The following is a 21,723-nucleotide window of genomic DNA, read 5'->3' as shown; positions in this document are numbered from 1 at the left end:
TAAGCTTTACAGACTTGCCCAGCTGTGCTTTTTTCCTTTAATAAACAATATTAGGATTAGATTGTTAGAAAGTCTATTCTTGGTATTTGCATAAATGAGCAGTGACAGAAAACTATCACTTAATAAATATATGCCTACGTGTAACACTTAGGCCTTAAAACTAATTAAACATTCTGAAAGATTTGGTCCTATCAAATACAGTGCCAATAAAAAATATTCACCAACACTGGAAGTTTTCATGTTAATCACAGTGGATTTAATTTGGCTTTTTTAAAAACACTGATTAAGAGAAAAAGACTCTTCCGTGTCAAAGTGAAAGCATATCGCTGCAAAGTGATCTAAATTAATTACAAATATAAAACACAAAATAACTGATTGCATACGTATTCACTCCCTTCAAGTCAATATTTAGTAGATGCACTCTTGGCAGCAATTACAGCCTTGAGTCTGTGTGGATAGGTCTCTATCAGCTTTCCACTTCTGGACACTGCAATTTTTCCCATTCTTCTTTACAAGACTGCTCAAGCTCCGTCAGGTTGCATGGGGATTGTGAGCAAATAGCCCATTTCAAGTCCAGCCACAAATTCTCAATTGGATTGATGTCTGGACTCTGACTTGGCCACTCCTGGACATTAACTTAGTTGTTGTTAAGCCATTCCTGTGTAGCTTTGGCTTTATGTTTGGGGTCATTGTCTTGCTGGGAAACAAATCTTCTCCCAAGTTGCAGTTCTCTTACAGACTGCATCAGGTTTTCCTCTAGGATTGCCCTGTATTTTGCTGCATTCATTTTACCCTCTACATTCACAAGCCTTCCAGGGCCTGCTGCAGTGAAGCATCCCCACAGCATAATGCAACCACCACCATGCTTCACAATAGGCATCACACATCAAAGTTGCTGGTGAACGCAGCAGGCCAGGCAGCATCTCTAGGAAGAGGTACGTCGACTGTACCTCTTCCTAGAGATGCTGCCTGGCCTGCTGCATTCACCAGCAACTTTGATGTATGTTGCTTGAATTTCCAGCATCTGCAGAATTCCTGTTGTTCGCAATAGGCATGGTGTTTTTCTGATGATGTACTGTGTTTGGCTTATGCCAAACATAGCGTTTAGTCTATTGGCCAAAAGGCTTAATTTTGGTTTCATCAGGTCATAGAACCTTCTTCCAGCTGACTTCAGAGTCTCCCACATGCCTTTTAGCAAACTCAAGCCGAGATTTCATGCGAGTTTTTTTTTCAACGGTGGCTTTCTTTGCCACTCTCCCATAAAGCTGTTACTGGTGAAGCAGCCAGGCAACGGTTGCTGTATGTGCAGTCTCTCCCATCTCAGCCACTGAAGCTTGTAACTCCTCCAGAGCTGCCATAGGTTTCCTGGTGGCCTCCCTCACTAGTCCCCTTCTTGCACGGTCACTCAATTTTTGAAGACGGCCTGCTCTAGGCAGATTTACAGCTGTGCCATATTCTTAACTGACTGACTTAACTGTACTCCAAGGGATATTCAGTGTCTTGGAAATGTTCTTGTATCCATCTCCTGACTTCTGTTTTTCAATAACCTTTTTGTGGAGTTGTTTGGAATGTTCTTTTGTCTTCATGGTGTAGTTTTTGCCAGGATACTGACTCACCAGAAGTTGGACTTCCAGATACAGGTGTATTTTTAATACAATCATTTGAAACAGCTTGACTGCACACTGTCATCTCCATTTAACAAATTATGTGATTTTCAAAGCCATCTGATTGCACCAGTGATGACTTGGTGTGTCATATTAAAGGGGGTGAATACTTACTCAATCAATAATTTTGTGTTTTATACTTGTAATTAATTTTGATCACTTTGTAGAAATCTGTTTTCAATTTAACACAAAAGAGTCTTTTTTTCTGTTGATCAGTGTCAAAAGAGCCAAATTAAATCCACTGTGATTCAATGTTGTAAAACAATAAAACATGAAAACTTCCGGTGGGGGGGGGGGGGGACTGAATACCTTTAATAAGCATTGTATATTTGGGGTAGGTTAATCTACTAATGTAGTGCTGTAACATGATTCTCTGGATAGTGCTGAGGTATAGTATTGTCTTCAGATTGTGATCTTAAATTAGATTAGCTTTAATTGTCACATGCACATCAAGACATACAGTGAAACGTATCGCTTGTGTTCAGGATGTGTTTTGGGCCACCAGCAAGTGTCACCACGCTTCTGGTGCCAACATAGCACACCCACAACTTACTGACCCTATCTGTACATCTTTGGAATGTGTGAGAAAATCACAGCATCCAAAGGGAACCCTTGGAGTCATGGGGAGAACATACAAACTCTTTACAGCAACCCTGATCTTACAACTGCAGTTGCACTAGCTGCTGCACTACTGTTGACCACCAGATTTCTGTCAAATTTCTAGCTGAGTAAATTTGTTCCCACCACCCCCACACATACAGAGGGCAAAAGAAAACTTGTTTTTTTAATTTCAAGTGTTATCTCAGTCTTGGATCTAAAGGCAATGCTCACTCTGAAATACCCAAGTATCTAAATAGCAAATACTTACATCTACACACACAGCAATTTAATTGTGGGGAGACGTAACAACTGTGATTTGAAGTTTACTTTCCAAATGGACAGCAGCTAGAAATCATGATCAGGGAGGTATAATGGATTTTCCATTCTATATGCAAGGGTCAATCGCTGTACCCCTGCTGAGATAAGTCAATACAGCCTGGAGACTGTATATTGAAATCTTCCAGTAAATACTGTAAATATTAAAGCAAAATGTAATGCTGACACTTTATAAGGCATTGGTCAGACCACACTTGGATTACTGTGGACACTTTTGGGCTCCATATCTAAGTAAAGATGTGCTGGTATAGGAGAGGGTCCAGAGGAGGTTTATGAGAATGATCCTGGGAATTAAAGGGTTGACATATGAGAAGTGTTTGACGGTCCTCAGCCTATACTTTCTCGTGTTTAGAAGAATGGCGGGGGGTGGAATCTCATTGAAACCTATTGAATATTGAAAGGCCTAGATAGAGTGGATGTCCATTTACAACAGAGATGAGGGGGTATTTTTTTAGCCAGAGGGTGGTGAATCTGGAATTCATTGCCAGAGATGACTGTGGAGGCCAAGTCATTGGGTATATTTAAAGTGAAGGTTGGTAGAGTTTTGATTATTAAGGGTGTCAAAGGTTACAGGGAGAAGGCAGGAGAATGGGGTTGAAAGGGAAAATAGATCAACCATCACTGAAAGACAGAGCAGAATTAATAGACCAAATGGCTCAATTCTATTCCTATGTCTTATGGTTTTATAAAGCTCCTTGGCTCTGGATAAATATGCTGAGGCATGGAAAAGAGCCAGAGATGCTTAGAAAAATAGAACAGGAAGATCACTTGGCTCTTAACATCCTCCAATCAGTCTGTCTTAAGGTTCCCATATTAAATTGCACATTGCATGTTTAACCGTGCAGAATGCAGAATTATTTGGATAAAGCAAGAGATTAAATACTAATTCATTAAAAAGAGGCAAGTGTGAGAATACTTCGTTAAAGCATAGGGTAAAATAAACAGATTGTCAAATTCTCGTAAAAAAAAATTGAAAGTGCTTGCAACATTCACATGCCCTTGCATTTTGAAAGGGACCCGTAGCCTCAAACATCTACCAGGCATAAACTTTGGAGATGTTGGAAATCCAAAGCAAAGCACACAAAATGCTGGAGGAACTCAGCAGGTCAGGCAACATTCATGGAAGTGAACAAAAAGTCGTTATTTCAGGCTGGGATGTTTCATCAGGACTGAAAAGGAAGGGGGAAGATGCCGGAATAAAAAGGTGGGTGGAGGAGAAGGAGGATAGCTAGAAGGTGATAAGTGAAACAGGCTGGAGGGAAAGGTAAAGGGCTGGAGAGGAGGCAATCTGATAGGAGAGGAGAGTGGACCATTGGAGAAAGGGAAGAAAGAGGATCACCACAGAGAGGTGATAGGCAGGTGAGAAGAGGTAAGAGGTCAAAGTGTGTAATAGAAGAAGAGGGCAGGGAATTTTTTTAAACCACAAAAAGTATTATTTTTTAATTTTAATTCAGAGAATTGCATTATTCAGATTTATTTCAAAATGTATCATTCAAAAAAGGTAAATTCACATAAACTTGTTTAAAAGACTTAATAAGCTATACCCATGTAGCCATTTTGTGGCCAGTCAATGCAATTACACCTAAACAGCTGGCATAGAAAATTTAAAATGGAAATTATCTTCACAACGAAGTATTTTGGCAAATGGGAGAAAACTCTAGAACAAAATTGTGATAACAGAAAGAATAACACATTATGCAAAATGCTTAATAATAGAAAGAGAAGTGATAATACAGTATGGTTTAGATTTTAATATACAGGGAAAAGACAAATTTCAAATCAGCACGGTTGACTTTTTCCAAGACCATAAATCAGAATGAAACATCTGGAAAAGCAACCACAATCCCTATACAGTCTACACAAGGACAGTGGCAGAGGATGTATATTCTTTTAAAAAAATGATTTATTATTAATCTCTCTATTCTATTGCTTTCTTGGGTCACTGGTCAGCAAATTTGAAAATTTTGCAAGCGCACAAGAAACTGACAGATCATTCACAGATAAAAACTGCATTATCTTCAACGCTCCAGTCTCCTGGCAATGAAATCTGTAGAAACACAGTTAAATCCAGAAAAATACACAACCTGTGTGCACAAGATTTGGATGCCCACACAGCATGCCTCTGCAAATTAGTTATGTATTTATCAGGGGCTGATTGCACTTCTTTCTAGCATTTATATATGACTATTAAATTTTGCTTGTTAAGAGTAGCATACAGTGTAAGAAAATAAATTGAAACAATGTATTTTGTGATTGCTTTAAAAAATACAATATTGTCCAATTTATATGGGCATTACTGGGAAAGGCTCTATTCTGCAAAACTACAGACATCGGTGGATTTACTCACCGCCATATATGCATTTGTTCCCACGTAGGTTTTAGCTATTGAATTCACCAGCTGTAAGAGAAAAGGAAAGTGGTGTGATGATTTAGATAGAAATTATCAATGATTCTGAGGAATATTATCAAGTTTAAAATAGGGTGACTTAGCTCAGCCACATTTATGGGAAGGTGCTATGAAACCACCCTGCTCACATTTGGCCTAATGCCACAGGAACTCAAGGGGTCCAGAGTTAATGTTAAACAACCTGAGGGCCATTTCCTCCTGACCAGATATTATCAGGCTCCCACCTCTGGTAAACCTGTTCCCACCTAGCAAATGTGATTGAGACGTGCAACATTGTAAGTGTATGGTATTTTGAACAAGGCTGTTGCTTTGTGTTGTTTTGCCTTTCACAAGTTTCTGCACAATTTATTTTGTTGCTCCCTGATATTTTGTCAGCAAACTGTGGATAAGGGTCTGGAAGCAATTAAGTTTTATACAGCTAAGTTTTAGATCAGTTGAACATTGTGCAGGATGGTACCTGGCCCCTCTCCTGGTCACAATCCTAATGGAGAAGGTGCAAGGTTGAGTCCTACATGGTCATGGCAAGAACGTACAAATTCCTTAAAGACAGCTGAATCACTTTTCGGCATGGAGTAGGGAGGCTGAAGGGTTTGCTTCTGTGCTGTAGTTCTCTATGACTCTATGAATGCCACAAGAAAAATCAGTAGCTGATTGCAAATTAGCTCGCCTTGGACAGCATTTCACATACTCAACCAACAGGAGCCATGCAGCATCTATGAAATCTACCATAACAGGCCCATGTAACCTTGGCTTTTCCATAGGAAAATTAAGTACTGGTTTGATCGGGCAAAGATGATTCAGGAGCTAATTAACTACAAACATAAAGAGTTCTTGGATTAAAAGCTTTAAAGGAAGAGCTCTTTAGGCACCTAAAGGCAGAGGGCCACAAGCTAACGAGTAGAGGATATAAAAAAATGCAGGAAGTTCAAAAACTTGCTGACAGTTATAACATAAGTGAGTTCTTTGAAGCTCTCAAAGCTTACTTACAGGGCCAAACGCTCAAGGTTCCACTTCATTAAGAGCATTACACCCACTAATTGATTCCCCCCACTATCCCCCACTGTATCACACCACCCTCCATCATTGAAGGTTGCATAGGAAAACTGTTGATGTTGGCTTTGGAGTGTACAGCTATTGTGATAATTAATATAGGTGGCATGTTAACATAGCGGTTTATAGTGCTAGTGATCACCAGTCGAGGTTCAATTCCCATCACTGCCTGTACATTCTCCACATGGGTGTCCTCTGGGTTTTCCTATTTCCTTTCACATTCCAAAGACATATGGTTAGGTTCAGTAAGTTGTTGGCACACTATGTTGCCGGCAGAAGAGTGGCGACACTAGTGGGCTGTCCAGGACAAACCTCGCTGATTCGATTGGATGCAAACAATGCGTTTCACCGTATGTTTCGGTGTCCATGTGACACATAAAGCTTATTTTTATCTTATCCTTAGTTTTATCTTAAATGGCCAACTAAATGAATGGAGTCAGAGATAAAGGTGCAGGATGGGAATTGGGTAGGATGGTTTTAGTCGCCAAAATAATGTATTTGGTGTATTGGCATTTTTCACTTTTGATATTTTGTCATAGGAACCTAAAATCCTTACCACCTCTGGCACAACAGAAAGCAGGTTATGCTCAGTCTCATGACAGTACTAATAAATGAGCACATTCAGTCATTTAAGGAGATTGCTGGCATCAACATTAGAGCAAACCAAGATTCTTTAACCTTAGCTACATGAATGGAAGTTACTGGGTTGTGTACTTAAGATACCAAGTTGCAGAATGGTTACACACAACAAAGATTTTGGAGCCAGCTATTATAAAACATCTTCCTATCCAAAGGTCTTCAGCTTCAGATATCGATGTAATAGGTATTGTCAGCAGCCCATATTTTCAATTATGAAATTCTGTTTTGTTCAATGTAATGCAATTGAAAGTGAACAATTTCCAGAGTAAAATACGACAATAACTTCTGTGTTGATTCATCACATCTGGAAACTCAATCATTCACTTTCTCATTTGCCGTATTGTGCCCGATGCAATGCCATTCATGTGAAATGCTTTTTGATTTGGAGACATTAGACTGCATTGTTCCAAGACCACTGACAGCCTGGAACAATGAGGTGTGAATTGTGCTGAACTGGGGTGGGATCCCTCTAAGATTAAATCTCAAATTTATCTTCTAGTATCACCTCAACACGCTATCATTCACTGCACTTGCCCTGATCACTACCTGCCATGATCTGTTGTTGCTCTGGATGCTTGAATAGCTTCGACAGACAGCATCACCACAGGTCCAGAATCTGCAAAGATTCTCTAACAGTCAAAATCCTCAAACAGTCAGCAAGGTGCCAGCAGACACCTATCTGACAACAAAGTCTCCATTTATCTGCACTCCATTATAATAGATATACCTCCATCTTTCAGGTCCTGATCCTCTGATGGTTTGTTTCTCTCAATCTCTAACAGCCTTGGATGAACAAAGCCCCTCATCATCTAGACCTCAGATGTTCTAATACTGAAACCCCCTTTTGCCTGGCCACAAAAGTAACTTCTGTTTGCTTTTAAGGCTCTTATTCTCTGCACATAGAGCTGAGCTTGGTCTTGCACAGAACTTTTTTGGTGCTTCTGAAGATCATACCAGTGGACCTACAATTGTAATGATCACCGAGTGGTCATTTGGCATGTCTTTTACAGTGCAATGTGATTTCCAGACCAGCATTTTTGACATTCATCTGAGTCTCATCAGAGAAATATAATTGAAGAGGGACATAAGCAATTTTCCTCTGTATCCACCTTCAAAATCAATACCCAATGAATCAGATAACAGCCATTCAACAGCAGGAGGCTTTGTTACATATTTCTCACAATGGTCTGGAAATCACTAGAGCTCCAAAGTACTTTGCCAGTAGCCTTTGACAAGTAAAAGCATCGAATCCCTACCAAACTCACAGAAAATCTTCCAATATATTAGATTTTACACCCTGTAGCAAAATAACACAATCTTCCAGTACTGCAAAATTAAGTTGTACATTTTCCAGAATTTTTGAAATCAATGGCAGAATACATGAAAGCAGAAATAATTCCATGACCTTCAATTCAGTGTGGTTATATAAAAAAAACTTTTCACCCCGTTACAAAAGCTAGGATATCGCTTATACCAAAGTCAGTTTTCTGAACATCTCAGTCTGAACAAAATTTTCAGTCACAGGGGACCAACATACTATCATGACACGAGCTGTCTGCTTATACATTGACAAAATGGAGAACATAAAATGCACTGGGGAGAATAGACTTTGACAACTTTTAATATACCACTGACCTTCTATTTCTTCAAAATCTTTGACTGAGTAAAAAGGGCGAACGCAATTCAAATCAACACCAAAGCAAGCTCACAGGTCACCACCACAACTGTCTCAAGGGCCAAAAATGGAAATTAATTAAATTTTGTGCATCGCCTTGTAAATGCCCGCCACTATTGTTGATCTCCACATTAATTTTTATTGCAGGCCTCCACAGTTCCCTAGACACGGCATGCGCTCTGCCCTTCCTATTGTCTGGCCAAACATTTCATATCAAATACGCATTTCAATGAACTGCTCTATTTTTAAATAGTAATTACAATATCAGCATTTTTTTCTGTCATTAAACAATGAACAATCATACTCTGATGAAGGAAAGTCACTCAGAGATTAAATGTGAATAAGTCTCTCCCTGAGCTGGGTGCCTCTGTTGTGGATCTCTTTGACTTGTGGCCAGGTGATTTGAATAAGGATGTCCCCATGAGCATACCTGTGTGCTCACTCCAAAATCGCACAGCTTGACCTGTCCTCGTGTGTTCACCAACATATTAGAGGGTTTGACATCTGCAGAGGGACAAAAACAGGAGGCAGAAACAATTTCTTTAAAAGCACCTCAGAATTTAATGATTCTGTAATTACAGCTATGACTCAGTAATGCCGAGGATGAAAGCAACACAAAAGCTACATAGATTAGAGCGACAAGCTTTGCACCTGCTGCACATATTTACAATGCTCCTGAATAACAAGTGTAAGAAAAGGGTTTTCACATAACCAAATATTCTCATTACAACACAACCACTCAGCATTTATTCGCGAAACAAAAAAATCAATTAATTAATATTATTGTTGATGTAACCAAGAAAGATGAATCCTGCATCCTTAAAAAAAATGTACATTTTTATAATAAAATTATCACCGAGCTCTGCTGGAGGTCCTTACCTCCGTTTCGGCAGCATCTCTCTCCTGCAAGGCATCGGCTCAACCACAGTATAATGCAGGAGGGAGCTGTCAATTCTGAGCTAGGAACTTTCAACAGAGCTCTAGAAGCAGGAGTAACCAATGACCCTTTTTTAAAAAAAACAGCTTTATTAACAATTATTAAAATATTGCATCTTTTTTTCAAAGGGTACAACTAACATTATCATCAGTAAGTGGCTTGAACTCTTTGACTAAGCTCAATATGATGAGGCAACTGAGATAATCAGACAGCGTCATTAACCCCAAGTGCTTCAATTTTAACTCTGCACGTTAATTTAGCATTTTCACATGTGGCAGAGGGATAACTTTAAGCTGATTTTCCTATTGTGGTAACCATTTCAATAAAGATATCAAACAATAAGAATGCTCAAGCTAATGGTAGCTCTTTATAGCTGATAATTTTTCTAAAGGATTCTGCTGCAGGGAAACACATTTTTAAGCTTTATTTACTGATAATAAAGCACAAATAAGGTAAGTTCACTAACCCATAGTTTACTTAGATTTAATTTTAAATTACCAGTTCTCCCTCCCTCCAACCCTGCAATATCCAGTGAATAAGTGCTTCCAAGGTAGAAATAATCTTACTTTGAGGGTGCGTGTCTGGTTGGGAGTAAAAGTACTAAGCATGAGTAGAATGTACAAACAACCAAAAGTGCAAAGCTATGGAGCAAGATGAGATTCCAGCGACTATAAACTTCATAAACACGGCATTTATGTAAGATGATTTAATTCTTTGGCTACTTTACCCAGATTTTCACTTATCACTGTCTGTTTGTCTCTGAATACTGACAATACAGCAGAGAAAATTAAATATCTTATATAGAAACTGGTGGATCTTTTGACTGTTGAGATCTCACCATACACAACTTTAGTCATTTTCTTTTCTGGGATAAAAGGTGAGGACATTAGGTGATTTCCAGCAACTTTGATGTGTGTTGCTTGGATTTCCAGCATCTGCAGAATTCCTCTTGTTTAGGTGATTTTATTTATTCATTTAGAGATACAGTGTGGAACAGGTCCTTCCAGCCAAACAAGCCACGGCACCTAGCAACCCACCTATTTAACACCAGCCTCATCACAGGACAATTTACATTGACCAACTGGCCTACTAACCACTACTGTGGGAGGACACTGGAGCACTCGAGGAAACTCACATGGTCATGGAGAGAATGCAGAGACTCCTTACAGACGGTGCCCGAATGGAGCTCTGAGGCCCCAAGCTGTAATGGTGTCGTACTATTCGCTATGCCACCATGGCACCCATTTTCCAAGGCCTTCGCCAAAATCATACAATCACCTGTAAGATGCACCAGCTTTATTCTAATTCTTGCCCCTTTGTTTGGGCGTTGGCCAGTACCTCTCTACATTGTTGTGGTTAATATGAGTATAAAGCATTGCTGAGGTACGCTGTTGCTCCACTGATGTACAAACCCCATTTCCAGAAAAGTTGGGATATTTTCCAAAATGCAATAAAAACAAAAATCTGTGATATGTTAATTCACATGAACCTTTATTTAACTGACAAAAGTACAAAGAAAAGATTTTCAATAGTTTTACTGACCAACTTAATTGTATTTTGTAAATATACACAAATTTAGAATTTGATGGCTGCAACACACTCAACAAAAGTTGGGACACAGTTAAAATAGGATTGAAAAGTGCATAGAATATTCAAGTAACACCGGTTTGGAAGACTCCACGTTAAGCTGGCTAACTGGTAGCAGGTGAGGTATCATGACTGGATATAAAAGTAGCGTCCATCAAAGGCTCAGTCTTTGCAAGCACAGATGGGTCGTGGCTCACCCCTTTGTGCCAAAATTCGTGAGAGAATTGTTAGTCAGTTCAAAAGGAACATTTCTCAATGCAAGGTTGCAGAGAATTTAGGTCTTTCAACATCTACAGTACATAATATTGTGAAAAGAGTCAGAGAATTCAGAGACATCTCAGTGTGTAAAGGGCCAGGTCAGAAACCACTGTTGAATGTGCATGATCTTCGAGCCCTCAGGCGGCACTGCCTAAGAAACCGTCATGCTACTGTGACAATTATAGCCACCTGGGCTCGGGAGTACTTCGGAAAACCATTGTCACTCAACACAGTACATCGCTGCACCCAGAAATGCAACTTGAAACTGTATTACGCAAGGAGGAAGCCATACATCAACTCTATGCAGAAACGCCGGCGTGGTCTCTGGGCCCAAGCTCATCTCAGATGGATCAAAAGACTGTGGAACCATGTGCTGTGGTCAGATGGGTCCACATTTCAGCTAGTTTTCGGAAAAAACGGGCGTCGAGTTCTCCGTGCCAAAGATGAAAACGACCACCTAGATTGTTATCAGCGAAAGGTGCAAAAGCCAGCATCTGTGATGGTATGGGGGTGCATCAGTGCCCACGGCATGGGTGAGTTGCATGTATGTGAAGGTACCATTGACTCTGAGGTGTATATTAGGATTTTAGAGAGACATATGGTGCCATCAAGGTGACTTCTCTTCCCTGGACGTCCATGCTTATTTCAGCAGGACAATGCCAGACCACATTCTGCACGGGCTACAACAGCGTGGCTTTGTAGACAAAGAGTATGTGTGCTTGACTGGCCTGCTGCCAGTCCAGATCTATCTCCTATTGAAAATGTATGGCACATCATGAAGAGGAGAATCAGACAACGGAGACCATGGACTGTTGAGCAGCTGAAGTCTTATATCAAGCAAGAATGGACAAAATTTCCAATTGCAAATCTACTACAATTAGTATCCTCAGTTCCAAAACAATTAAAAAGTGTTATTAAAAGGAAAGGTGATGTAACACAATGGTAAACATGCCTCTGTCCCAACTTTTGTTGACTGCATTGCAGCCATCAAATTCTAAATTTGTGTATGTTTACAAAATACAATTAAATTGGTCAGTAAAATTATTGAAAATCTTTTCTTTGTACTTTTGTCAGTTAAATAAAGGTTCACGTGAATTAACATATCACAGATTTTTGCTTTTATTGCATTTTGGAAAATATCCCAACTTTTCTGAAAATGGGGTTTGTAATTGGATATCTGAGAGCACCATCAAAGCTGTTCCACTTTTAAACTGAAGTAGCAATTATTGCCAACTTAGAGGCAGCACGGTTACAAATCAGTTAGTGTAACACTTTACTGTGCCAGCAATTGGGATCCAATTCCGCCACTGTTTGTATGTGCTCCCTGTATTTGCATGGGTCTCCTACCACATTCCAAATGTATGGGTTAGCGTTAGTATAGCTGTGGGCATACTATGTTGGTGCCTGAAGCATGGTGACACTTACCGGCTGCCCCAGCACATCCTGGGCTGTGTTTTATGCTGACACTAACAACACATTTCATTCTATGTTTCCATGTACATGTGACCAACAAAGTTAATCTTTAAATCTTATTAATTTGTTTTTCCTCTGTATTTATAACTTTCAAGACTATTTCACAGGACAGTAACTAGTTTGATAGTTGTTCTGATGACTACTTCACTGCATTAAATCATACTAATTCTGCAGTGAACTCAGCAAAAGTTATTTAAAAGAAAACCTGAAATCTAAGTCACTTGTATCAGAAACTAAAGGGAATTCCAGTAGAACAGAATCACTGAAAATATGCTTTCTGAAACCAAAAGCTGAAGTGTAGTAAATATTCTCTACTGCTCATGAAGAATAAAGATTTGGAAATTTGAAAATCAATGAAATATCTCACCATCTCTGCTGTACACTACCAAGAAGGCATTGCCTTATATTAAATAAGGAATTAAATTTTCATTTGATGCTAACCATGTCCAGTTTTAAGTTAAATGTGTGAAAATAAATCAAGTATAATGAAATATTACACAAATATTAACACATAGCAAAAAGAGAAAGAGAATTAAACACACAAGTTTTTAAGAGACTCATCACCTAAGGATGAAACATGGTGGTTTTGAAAGCTTGTAACTATAGCTGGCGCCATTTGATGGAGATGTGGCTAATGTGGAGGATTAGATCAATACTGATGGGCTTCGATTAATGGGAATGATCTGATAAACGAGAGAAGTTCATTTCTACCTAAGTGTCTCAATTAATAGGCTTCAAATATAAAATGATGGTTGAAATAAAGCCTGTATTTAAAAGTCTTAAGAGTTGTACAACACAGAGGTGGGTCCTTTGGCTTAACATGTTCATGCAATGTTACTGCCTATCTACACAAATTCCATTTAAGACCATAAAACCCAGGAGCAAAATCAGATCATTTGTCCCATCAAGTCTGTTCCATCATGGCTGATATATTATCCCTCTTAACTCCATACTTCTGCCTTCTTCCCATAGCCTTTGACACCCTTACTAATTCAAAGAAATAGCTCCAAATTCCATTAGAATTATCACACTTTTGCTTCCCTGCCTGTTCTGCCAAGCTAAACTGGAATGCTTAAAACTTTGCCCTGAATGAAGTTTGTTTGAAAGTAAATAATCTCTTTGTTAAACACAAGAATTGGCTGCTTGGCCCTTTGCACCGTCTGCCATTTAATATGATCCTTTACCTCAGATCAATTTTCCTGTATTATGTCCATACTTCTTGATTCCCTATATATCCAACTCATTTCTGTGCTCTACATCGGTGGTGCTGCATAAATGCAGCCTGTCACTTACACATCTCTCGGCCTGGCTGTACTTGTGGAAAGAGAAAAAGGGTTAAATTTCAGGTCAAAGGCTGCCCATAGTACACAGAGCAGAGAGAGCGGTACTGAAGCCTGCCACACTTCTCTGCATAACAAGAGGAGGTTTGGGATGGGTACATATTTCTGTTTATTCCTAACCATTATGTGACAGGTAATGATAACATTAGGATAGTTTGTGATTTCTGTCATAGTCCATCGGCATTCCCTGTCAAGTTTAAAGTATTTGGATAAACTGTAACACTCATAAACTGACTAGACCATCGGGCTGAATGCAGGGGTATAACATAGTACAGAAACAGACCCTTTGGTCATATAATCCTCACTGACTATTTTGTTCCACCAAAGTTTCCATCAACTCTCCCCAGATTCCACCACACATCTCCATATCTGGTGTAGTTTACAATGGCCATCAACCTACCAAACTCCAATTAGTTCTTTAAAATATGGAGGAAACTGGAGCAGTTATGGAAACTATCACTCCCACTGGCTCCCCATCTCTTTCCCTTTATTCCATGGTCCACTATCCTCTCCTTGCAGATTCTTCCTTCTTCAGACCTTTCCCTCTTCTACCTGTCACCTCCCAGCTTCTCATGTCAGTCCTCTTCATCCGCACCATCACCCCCCCACCCCAACTATCTTCCTCATGTCACCTAGACTAACTGTCACCTGCCAGCCAGCAGATGACACAAAGATAGGTGCTCCAGCACCTCCCACTATCTTTTATATTCTGGCTTCTGCCCTCTTCCTTTCCAGTCCTGATAAAGGGTCGCAGTCTGAAATGTCGACCGTTTATTTCCCTCCATGGACGCTGCCTGACCTGGTGAATTCCTCCAGCATTTTGTGTGTGTTGCAGCCACGGAAACCCATATAGTCACATGAAAAATGGGCAACGTCCATATGGACAGCACCAGAGGTAAGGACTGATCCTAACTCACTGGAACTGAGGTAGCAACTCTGACAGTGGCACCATTTGTTGCCCTAACATTTTTAATCAAAACATTAATTTATTGTCCAACATCAAAATTCCACTATTAAAATAGCTTGGCATGTGGCAAAAAAAAACTGGTTTAACTGTGCATTTGATTATCCAGTAACTCCAAGCAAAGGTATCTGAGATTGCTGACATCAGAGTTGAAAATCCAGTTTTATACTTATTCACATGAATGACTCTAATCTTTCAGAATATTTGCTATCCAGAGGGCTTAGAAGGACATCCCTTTAGAACAGAGATGAGGATGAATTTCTTTAGCCAGAGGGTGGTGAATCTGTGAAATTCACTGCCACAGATGGCTGTGGAGGTCAAGTTATTGGATATACTTAAAGTGGAGGTTGATAGGTTCAGAGGGTGTCAGAGGGTATGGGGAGAATGGAGGTGAAAGGAGAAATAAATCAGCCATGATGAAATGGCAGAACAGACATGATGAGCTGAATGTTCTAATTTTGCTCCTATCTCTTTTGGAAATGAATAACTAAAGTGTTAACAAAAGGCATTACATACCTCGATGCAAAATCTTTAGGCTCCACAAGTAGGTAAGGCCTTTTACAACCTGGAAGATGAAGAAAGGAGAGAACATTACAAATTGCTCACATATTCCTAATGATACAGAATTTAATAAACCCAAATTCTGCTGTAACTGCAGGAAGTACTTAAGAGTTTCATCAGATCAAAATGAAGACTGCTTTGTTTCATTTGTAATTCTAGGTCCAAATCTGTAAATAACCTTCCCTAAATCCAGAATAAGTGAACAAATGAAAGGATTGTACAGGAGGAACTTCTTCAGTCCTCGATGTTCCATCTACAAAAATACATTAAAAAATTACTGTTTCTTAAACAGCCAGAATTCCACACTGAATTTTTGACTTAGTGAACTTATATTTGATTTTTATTTTTTAATTTAGAGATACAGCACAGTATCAGGCCCTTCTGACCCAGCAAGCCCATGTCACCCAATTCCACCTACTACAACGTATGTCTTTGGGATGAGAATGTGGGAGGAAACCAGAGTACCCAGAGGAAACACACACAGTCATGGGAAGAACATATAAACTCTTTACATACAGCAGCAGTAACTGAACCCAGGTCCCTGGTGCTGTAATAGCGTTAAAATAACTGGTACGCTACATTGCTGCACCACACGTTACCAAGCTGACATCCATATTTTTTTCTTCTTTACATAGCAAAAATAAAGTCAAGATGCTATGAATGCATAATGTTACATTGCTTTTCTGGACACATAAGTTTGATGGGCTTTGAGAAGAGCTGATGCCCACTTAGTGTTGATATGTTACTCTGCTAATGTTGCAATGTCACTTACGATAATCATATCCAGGTTTGTGCTGTGAAATATTAGAGATTTGTTCTCTGAAATGATCTAAGTGATCTCAATGGCTGAGTGTGTTTTGATTAAGCCAGACCTTACTAAATAAACACAGCAACTCTATACAGCCAACACAGCAAATGTTGTGACACATTCTAGTAGGGTTAAGTGACATCTATTTGATGTAGGTTAAAGCAAGCTTGATCTGGCAAGATTCCAGTGAGGCAGTACAGAACACTGCTTGACCTTTTATGCTATGGATGAAGCTGAAACATCCAGATCGTGCTTGTTTTGTCATACATTTTATCTCAGGTGTGCCGAAAAAGCATATTCTTCTAAAATTAATTTTAAACATAATTATAAAGAGTTATATCCATTTCTTCTCCTTTTACATTTAAGAGAACATGCCAAAAATGGCTGATGAAAATTTGCAGGTTCATCTAACTAAAAGATTTAATTTCCTAAATACTTAGTCTGCTGGCAATTCCTTTACTCTTAGCAAATCAAGGTAAATATACACTGCTTTCTGATAGATTCACTCCATCAATAGAGCAGCAATGCCAGAGAAACTCTGAAGAGTTGAGGACACACCTCAGCACATCATGGGAACAAACCTCCTCTCCATGGACTGTCTACACTTCCACCCACCCCAGACATATTCTCTTCTCTCCTCTCCCATCATGTAGAAGATACAAAAGCCTGAAAGCACATACTGTCAAGCTCAAGGCAAACTTCTATCCCACTCTTATGAGATTATTGAACAGTTCCTCAGTACAATAGATCCTTGAACTCACAATCTACCTCATTATGGCCTTGCACTTTATTGTCTCACTGCACTGCACTTTCTCTGTAACTGTAATACTTTATTCTGCATTAATATTCAGATTTTTTTTATCACATGCTCACCGAAACACACAGTGAAATGCATCATTTGCATTAACAACCAACAGACCCAAAGATGTATGTACTGGAGTCAGCCTGCAAGTGTCATTGCACATTTTGGTGCCAACATAGCATGATCACAATGTTCAGCACAACTCTCTATTCTGTCATTGTTGTTCCTTGTACTACTTCAATGCATTATGGTAATGAAATGATCTGTATTAAGACTGTAAGACACAGGAACAGAATTAGACCATTCAGCCCAGCAAGTCTGCTTCAACATTCCATCATGGGTGTTTATTATCCCTCTCAATCCCGTTCACCTGCTTCCTCCCCATAACTTTTGATGCTGGCTAATCATGAAACTTATCAACCTCAACTTTAAATATATCCATTCTATCTAAGCCTTTCAATATTCAATAGATTTCAATGAGATCGATCCTTGAGTACAGGCCCAGAGACATCAAAGAATTAAACTTTTCATCTCTGGAATCATTCTCATGGACCTCCACCAGACCCTCTCCAACGCTAGCACATCTTTTCATAAATAAGGTGATGAAGACCGCTCACAATACTCCTAGTGCAGTCTGACCAATGCCATACCTTAGCATTACATCCTTGCTTTTATATTCAAGTCCTCTTGAAAAGAATGCTAACATTGCATTTGCCTTTCTCACCAGCGACTCAGCCTGCAAGTTAACCTTCACAGAATCGTGCATGATTCCCAATTCCCTTTGCACCTTAGATTTTTTAATTTTCTCCGTTTAGAAAATAGTCTACGCCTTTACTCCTTCTACCAAAGTGCATGACCATACACTTCCCTGCACTATTCCATCTGTCACTTCTTTGCCTATTCTTCTAATCTGTCTAGTCTTTCTTTTAAAAGTTGAAATCAAAACTGCATCCATCCCTTGCACTGGCAGTTTGTTCCACACTCTCACCATCAGCTGAGCAAGGAAGTTTCCCCTTATGTTCCCCTTAAACATAATCCCCTTGATATCTTTCTCCCTTAATCCATCACCCCTAGTCTCACCCAATCTCAGTGCAAAAAGCCTGCTTGCATTTACCTTAACTATACCCTTCATAATTTTGTATACCTCTATCAAATCTCCCCTCAATCTTCAATTTTCTAGGGAATAAATTTCCAACCTATTCAATCTTTCCTTACAACTGACCTCCAGTCCAGGCAATATTCTTGTCAATTTTCTCTGTACTCTTTCAACCTTTTTAACATCTTTCCTGTAGGTAGGTGACCAAAATTGCACATAGTACTCTAAATTAGGCCTCAACAACATCTTGTACATCTTCAACATAATATCACATTGCCTTACCTTCATCAACTTTCCTGGTAACTTCCTCAAAAAACTCTATAAGATTGGTTAGACACAACCTACCATGAACAAAGCCATTTTGACTATCTTTAACCAGTTCCTATCCATCCAGATACTCATACATCCAGACCCTTAGAATACCTCTCAATAACTTTTCCACTACTGATATCAGGCTTAACAGCCTACAATTTCCTGGTTTATTCTCAAAGCCTTTCTTAAACAGCGGAACAACATTAACTATCCTGCAATCCTCCGGTACCTCACTTATCGCTAAGGATGATTTAAATATCCGTGCTGGGGCCCCTGCAATTTCTGCACTAGCATCCCACAGGGTCTAAAGGAACTCCCCATCAGGCCTTGGAGATTTATCTACCTTAATTTATCTCAAGGGAACAAACACTTGCTCCTATGTAATCTGTAAAAGTCCATGACCTCGCTGTTGCTTTGCCTCACTTCCATAGACTGTATCCATCTCTCAAATAAATACAGATGCAAAAAATCCATTTGAGATTTCCCTTTTGGTTCCAGACATAGATTACCATTCTGATTTTCCAGGACCAATTCTGTCCCATTCAATCCTTTTGTTCTTAACATATCTGTAGAAGCCCTTAGGATTCTCCATCACCTCATCTGCTAGAGCAACCTCATGCCTTCTTTTAGCCCTCTTTAATTGTGTTTTTAGTGTTCTCTTGCATTTCTTATACTCCTTAAGTACCCCCTTTGTTCCCATCTGCTATGTACCTCCCTCCAGGTCCTCAATATCTCTCAAAAACCAAGGTTCTATAAATAAATTATCCTTGCCTATATTCTGATAGGTACATACAAGCTTTGTACTCTCAAATATTCGCTTTTGAAGATCTTCTGCTTACAACTTTATCAGGAAACAGCCTGTTCCAGTCAAAATTAGTCTGTCTCCAATTTGGAATCTCAACCGAGGACAAGACCTATCCTTTTGCCATGATTACCTTGAAACTAATAGCATTATGATCGCTAGATTTAAAGTGTTCCCCACACAAACTTCTGTCACCTGCCCTGTCTCATTCCCTAAAAGGAGATCAAGTATTGCACATGCCCTCTTTGGGACTTCTGTGTACTGACTAAGGAAACTTTCTTGAATGCATTTGACAAACTCTATCCCATCTAGTCCTTTTACAGTATGGGAATCCCAGTCAATATGAAGAAAGTTAAAATTATCTACTATCACCTTACGTTTTCTGCAACAGCCTGCGATCTTTCTACAAATTTGTTCCTCTAAATCCCGCTGACTGTTGGATAGTCTATAATATAGCCCCATTAACGTGGTCATACCATTCTTATGCCTCAGTTCCACACATAAAAGCCTCACTATACGAGTTTTCCAATCCTGAATGAGCACTGCCATGACATTCTCCTTGACTACGAATTGTTCCCGCTCTGATGCATCTAAGACAACAGAACCCTGGAATATTGAACAGCCATTTCTGTCCCTCTGGCAAGTCTCACTAACGGCTACAATGTTATAATTCCATGTGTTGACCCACGCCGAGCTCATCTGCCTTTCCTACAATATTTCTTGCATTGAAATATACGAAACTGAGAAGATTGTCCCACCATGCTCAACCTTTTGATTCCTGACTTGTCTGAGATCTTAACAACATCCGCCTACTCCACTATCTGTTCTGGCGCTCTGGTTCCAATCCCCTTGAAAGTCTAGTTTAAACCCCACACCCCGTGCAGTACTTTTGTTCTATTTACAGAAAAGCAAAAGGTACGAAAGAGTCAATTAAAAATTACACACAAAGACTAACAGCCAATGTGCAAAAGAAGACAAACCGTGCAAAAAAAAAGGGTAAAAAAGTTAATCCCGAGAACATGAGTTGCAGAGTGCTTGAAAGTGAGTCAGTATCCATTCAGAGTTGAGGTGAGTGAAGTCGTCCAAGCTGGTTCAGGAGTCTGATAGTTGAAGAGTAATAACTGTTCCTGAACTTAGTGCTGTGGGATCCAAGACTCCTGTACCTCCTTGCCAATGGCAGCAATGAGAGGAGAGCTTGGCCTGGATGATGGGGGTCCTTGATGATGTGCAATGGGAAATATGTTAAAAGTGTAGGCAGACATACGAGCTTCAATTTTATAGTAGCTCTATTGGATTCCCACAAAAAAACTCATAGCTAATCTCTAAAAGCAGCTGAACTAAGGAGTTGCAAAAAGGAAATCAATGGTATTTCAACATTTATTCAAAATACTGGATGAAAAGCTTCCTTTAAAAATGATATCAATTTTTCTACCGTTAACTTTGATTCTTCATTGAGTTCCTTCAATTTGTAATGGTTAGCTTTATGTATATCAAAGAGAGCTGTGCAACTTTTTAAAAATGGGCAATAGTAGAACATTACAATGGAAGTTCTTTACTCTACTGAAACATACAATGTAACTTGACTGAAGAGTGAATAAACTACAGTCTGGAAAGAGAAAGATGATGTAAGAATACGACAAGCAAATAAGACAATTAGCTAGACCTACTGTGGGGGGAAAGACCCTGTTTGGAGTAATAGCCTTTTCTTGTGCAAAACTTATTTTGCCTGTTTAATACCCAAAATTCACTGATACAATCTCAGGACAGTTTAACATAATAAACTAGATGCATTAGGCGAAAAGAACACAACAAAACTGACAAATGTCCATAACAATATCATTTACCATAATGGCCAACTACTACTTAAGAAGGGTGAGTTGACATGGGACCCAAACCAGCATGCTTCATGTTATTTTTGACATTCTACTGAGTTATGTGAAATAAGAAATTCTTTAAAAGTTGAAGTAAATGGAATTCAACCATCAAGGTCATCTTTAAATGGCAATGACTCAAAAAGGCTGCAAGCGTCATTAAGGATCCCCACCACCTAGGCCATGCCCTCTTCTCATTCCTATCATCAGAGAGGAGTTACAGGAGGCTGAAGACACAGACTCAGTGCTTTAGGGGCAGTTTCTTCTCTGCTGCCATCAGATTGCTAAACAGTTCATAAACGGAAGAATATTAACTCACTATTTTGCTCTCTTTTTGGTCTACTTACTTTTTATATATTTTTAAATTGTAATTTATAGCGCATTTTATGTACTGATGCTGCAAAACAACAAATTTCATGACATGTCAGTGATAATAAACTTGATCCTGATTCGTAGCAAAGAAATACTTAAACTACCAAGTGGTTAGTATCAGAGTTGGGAATATGCAAGTCTAATTTATGTCTGTATTTTCAATAGTAAA

At 39.3% G+C, this 21,723-nt stretch overlaps 1 protein-coding gene across 6 annotated transcripts in view; it reads right to left on the bottom strand.

The window, feature by feature from the left end:
- map2k5 (mitogen-activated protein kinase kinase 5) overlaps positions 1-21,723 on the bottom strand; it is a 324,671-nt gene that overhangs the window by 116,683 nt on the left and 186,265 nt on the right. For 5 of the 6 annotated variants that reach the window (XM_072278042.1, XM_072278043.1, XM_072278046.1 and 2 more), the window contains 4 exons: positions 15,447-15,495; positions 9,251-9,376; positions 8,802-8,875; positions 4,948-4,998 (listed from right to left, as the gene is read on the bottom strand). In XM_072278042.1, the coding sequence (XP_072134143.1) occupies positions 4,948-4,998; positions 8,802-8,875; positions 9,251-9,376; positions 15,447-15,495 (300 nt within the window). The remainder of the gene's footprint in view (positions 1-4,947; positions 4,999-8,801; positions 8,876-9,250; positions 9,377-15,446; positions 15,496-21,723) is intronic. The other variant, XM_072278044.1, reaches the window with a different exon arrangement.

This window comes from Mobula birostris, chromosome 14 (genome assembly GCF_030028105.1).
Source record: "Mobula birostris isolate sMobBir1 chromosome 14, sMobBir1.hap1, whole genome shotgun sequence".
Taxonomy (NCBI): domain Eukaryota; kingdom Metazoa; phylum Chordata; class Chondrichthyes; order Myliobatiformes; family Myliobatidae; genus Mobula; species Mobula birostris.
This window is presented reverse-complemented; position numbering and strand designations above follow the sequence as displayed.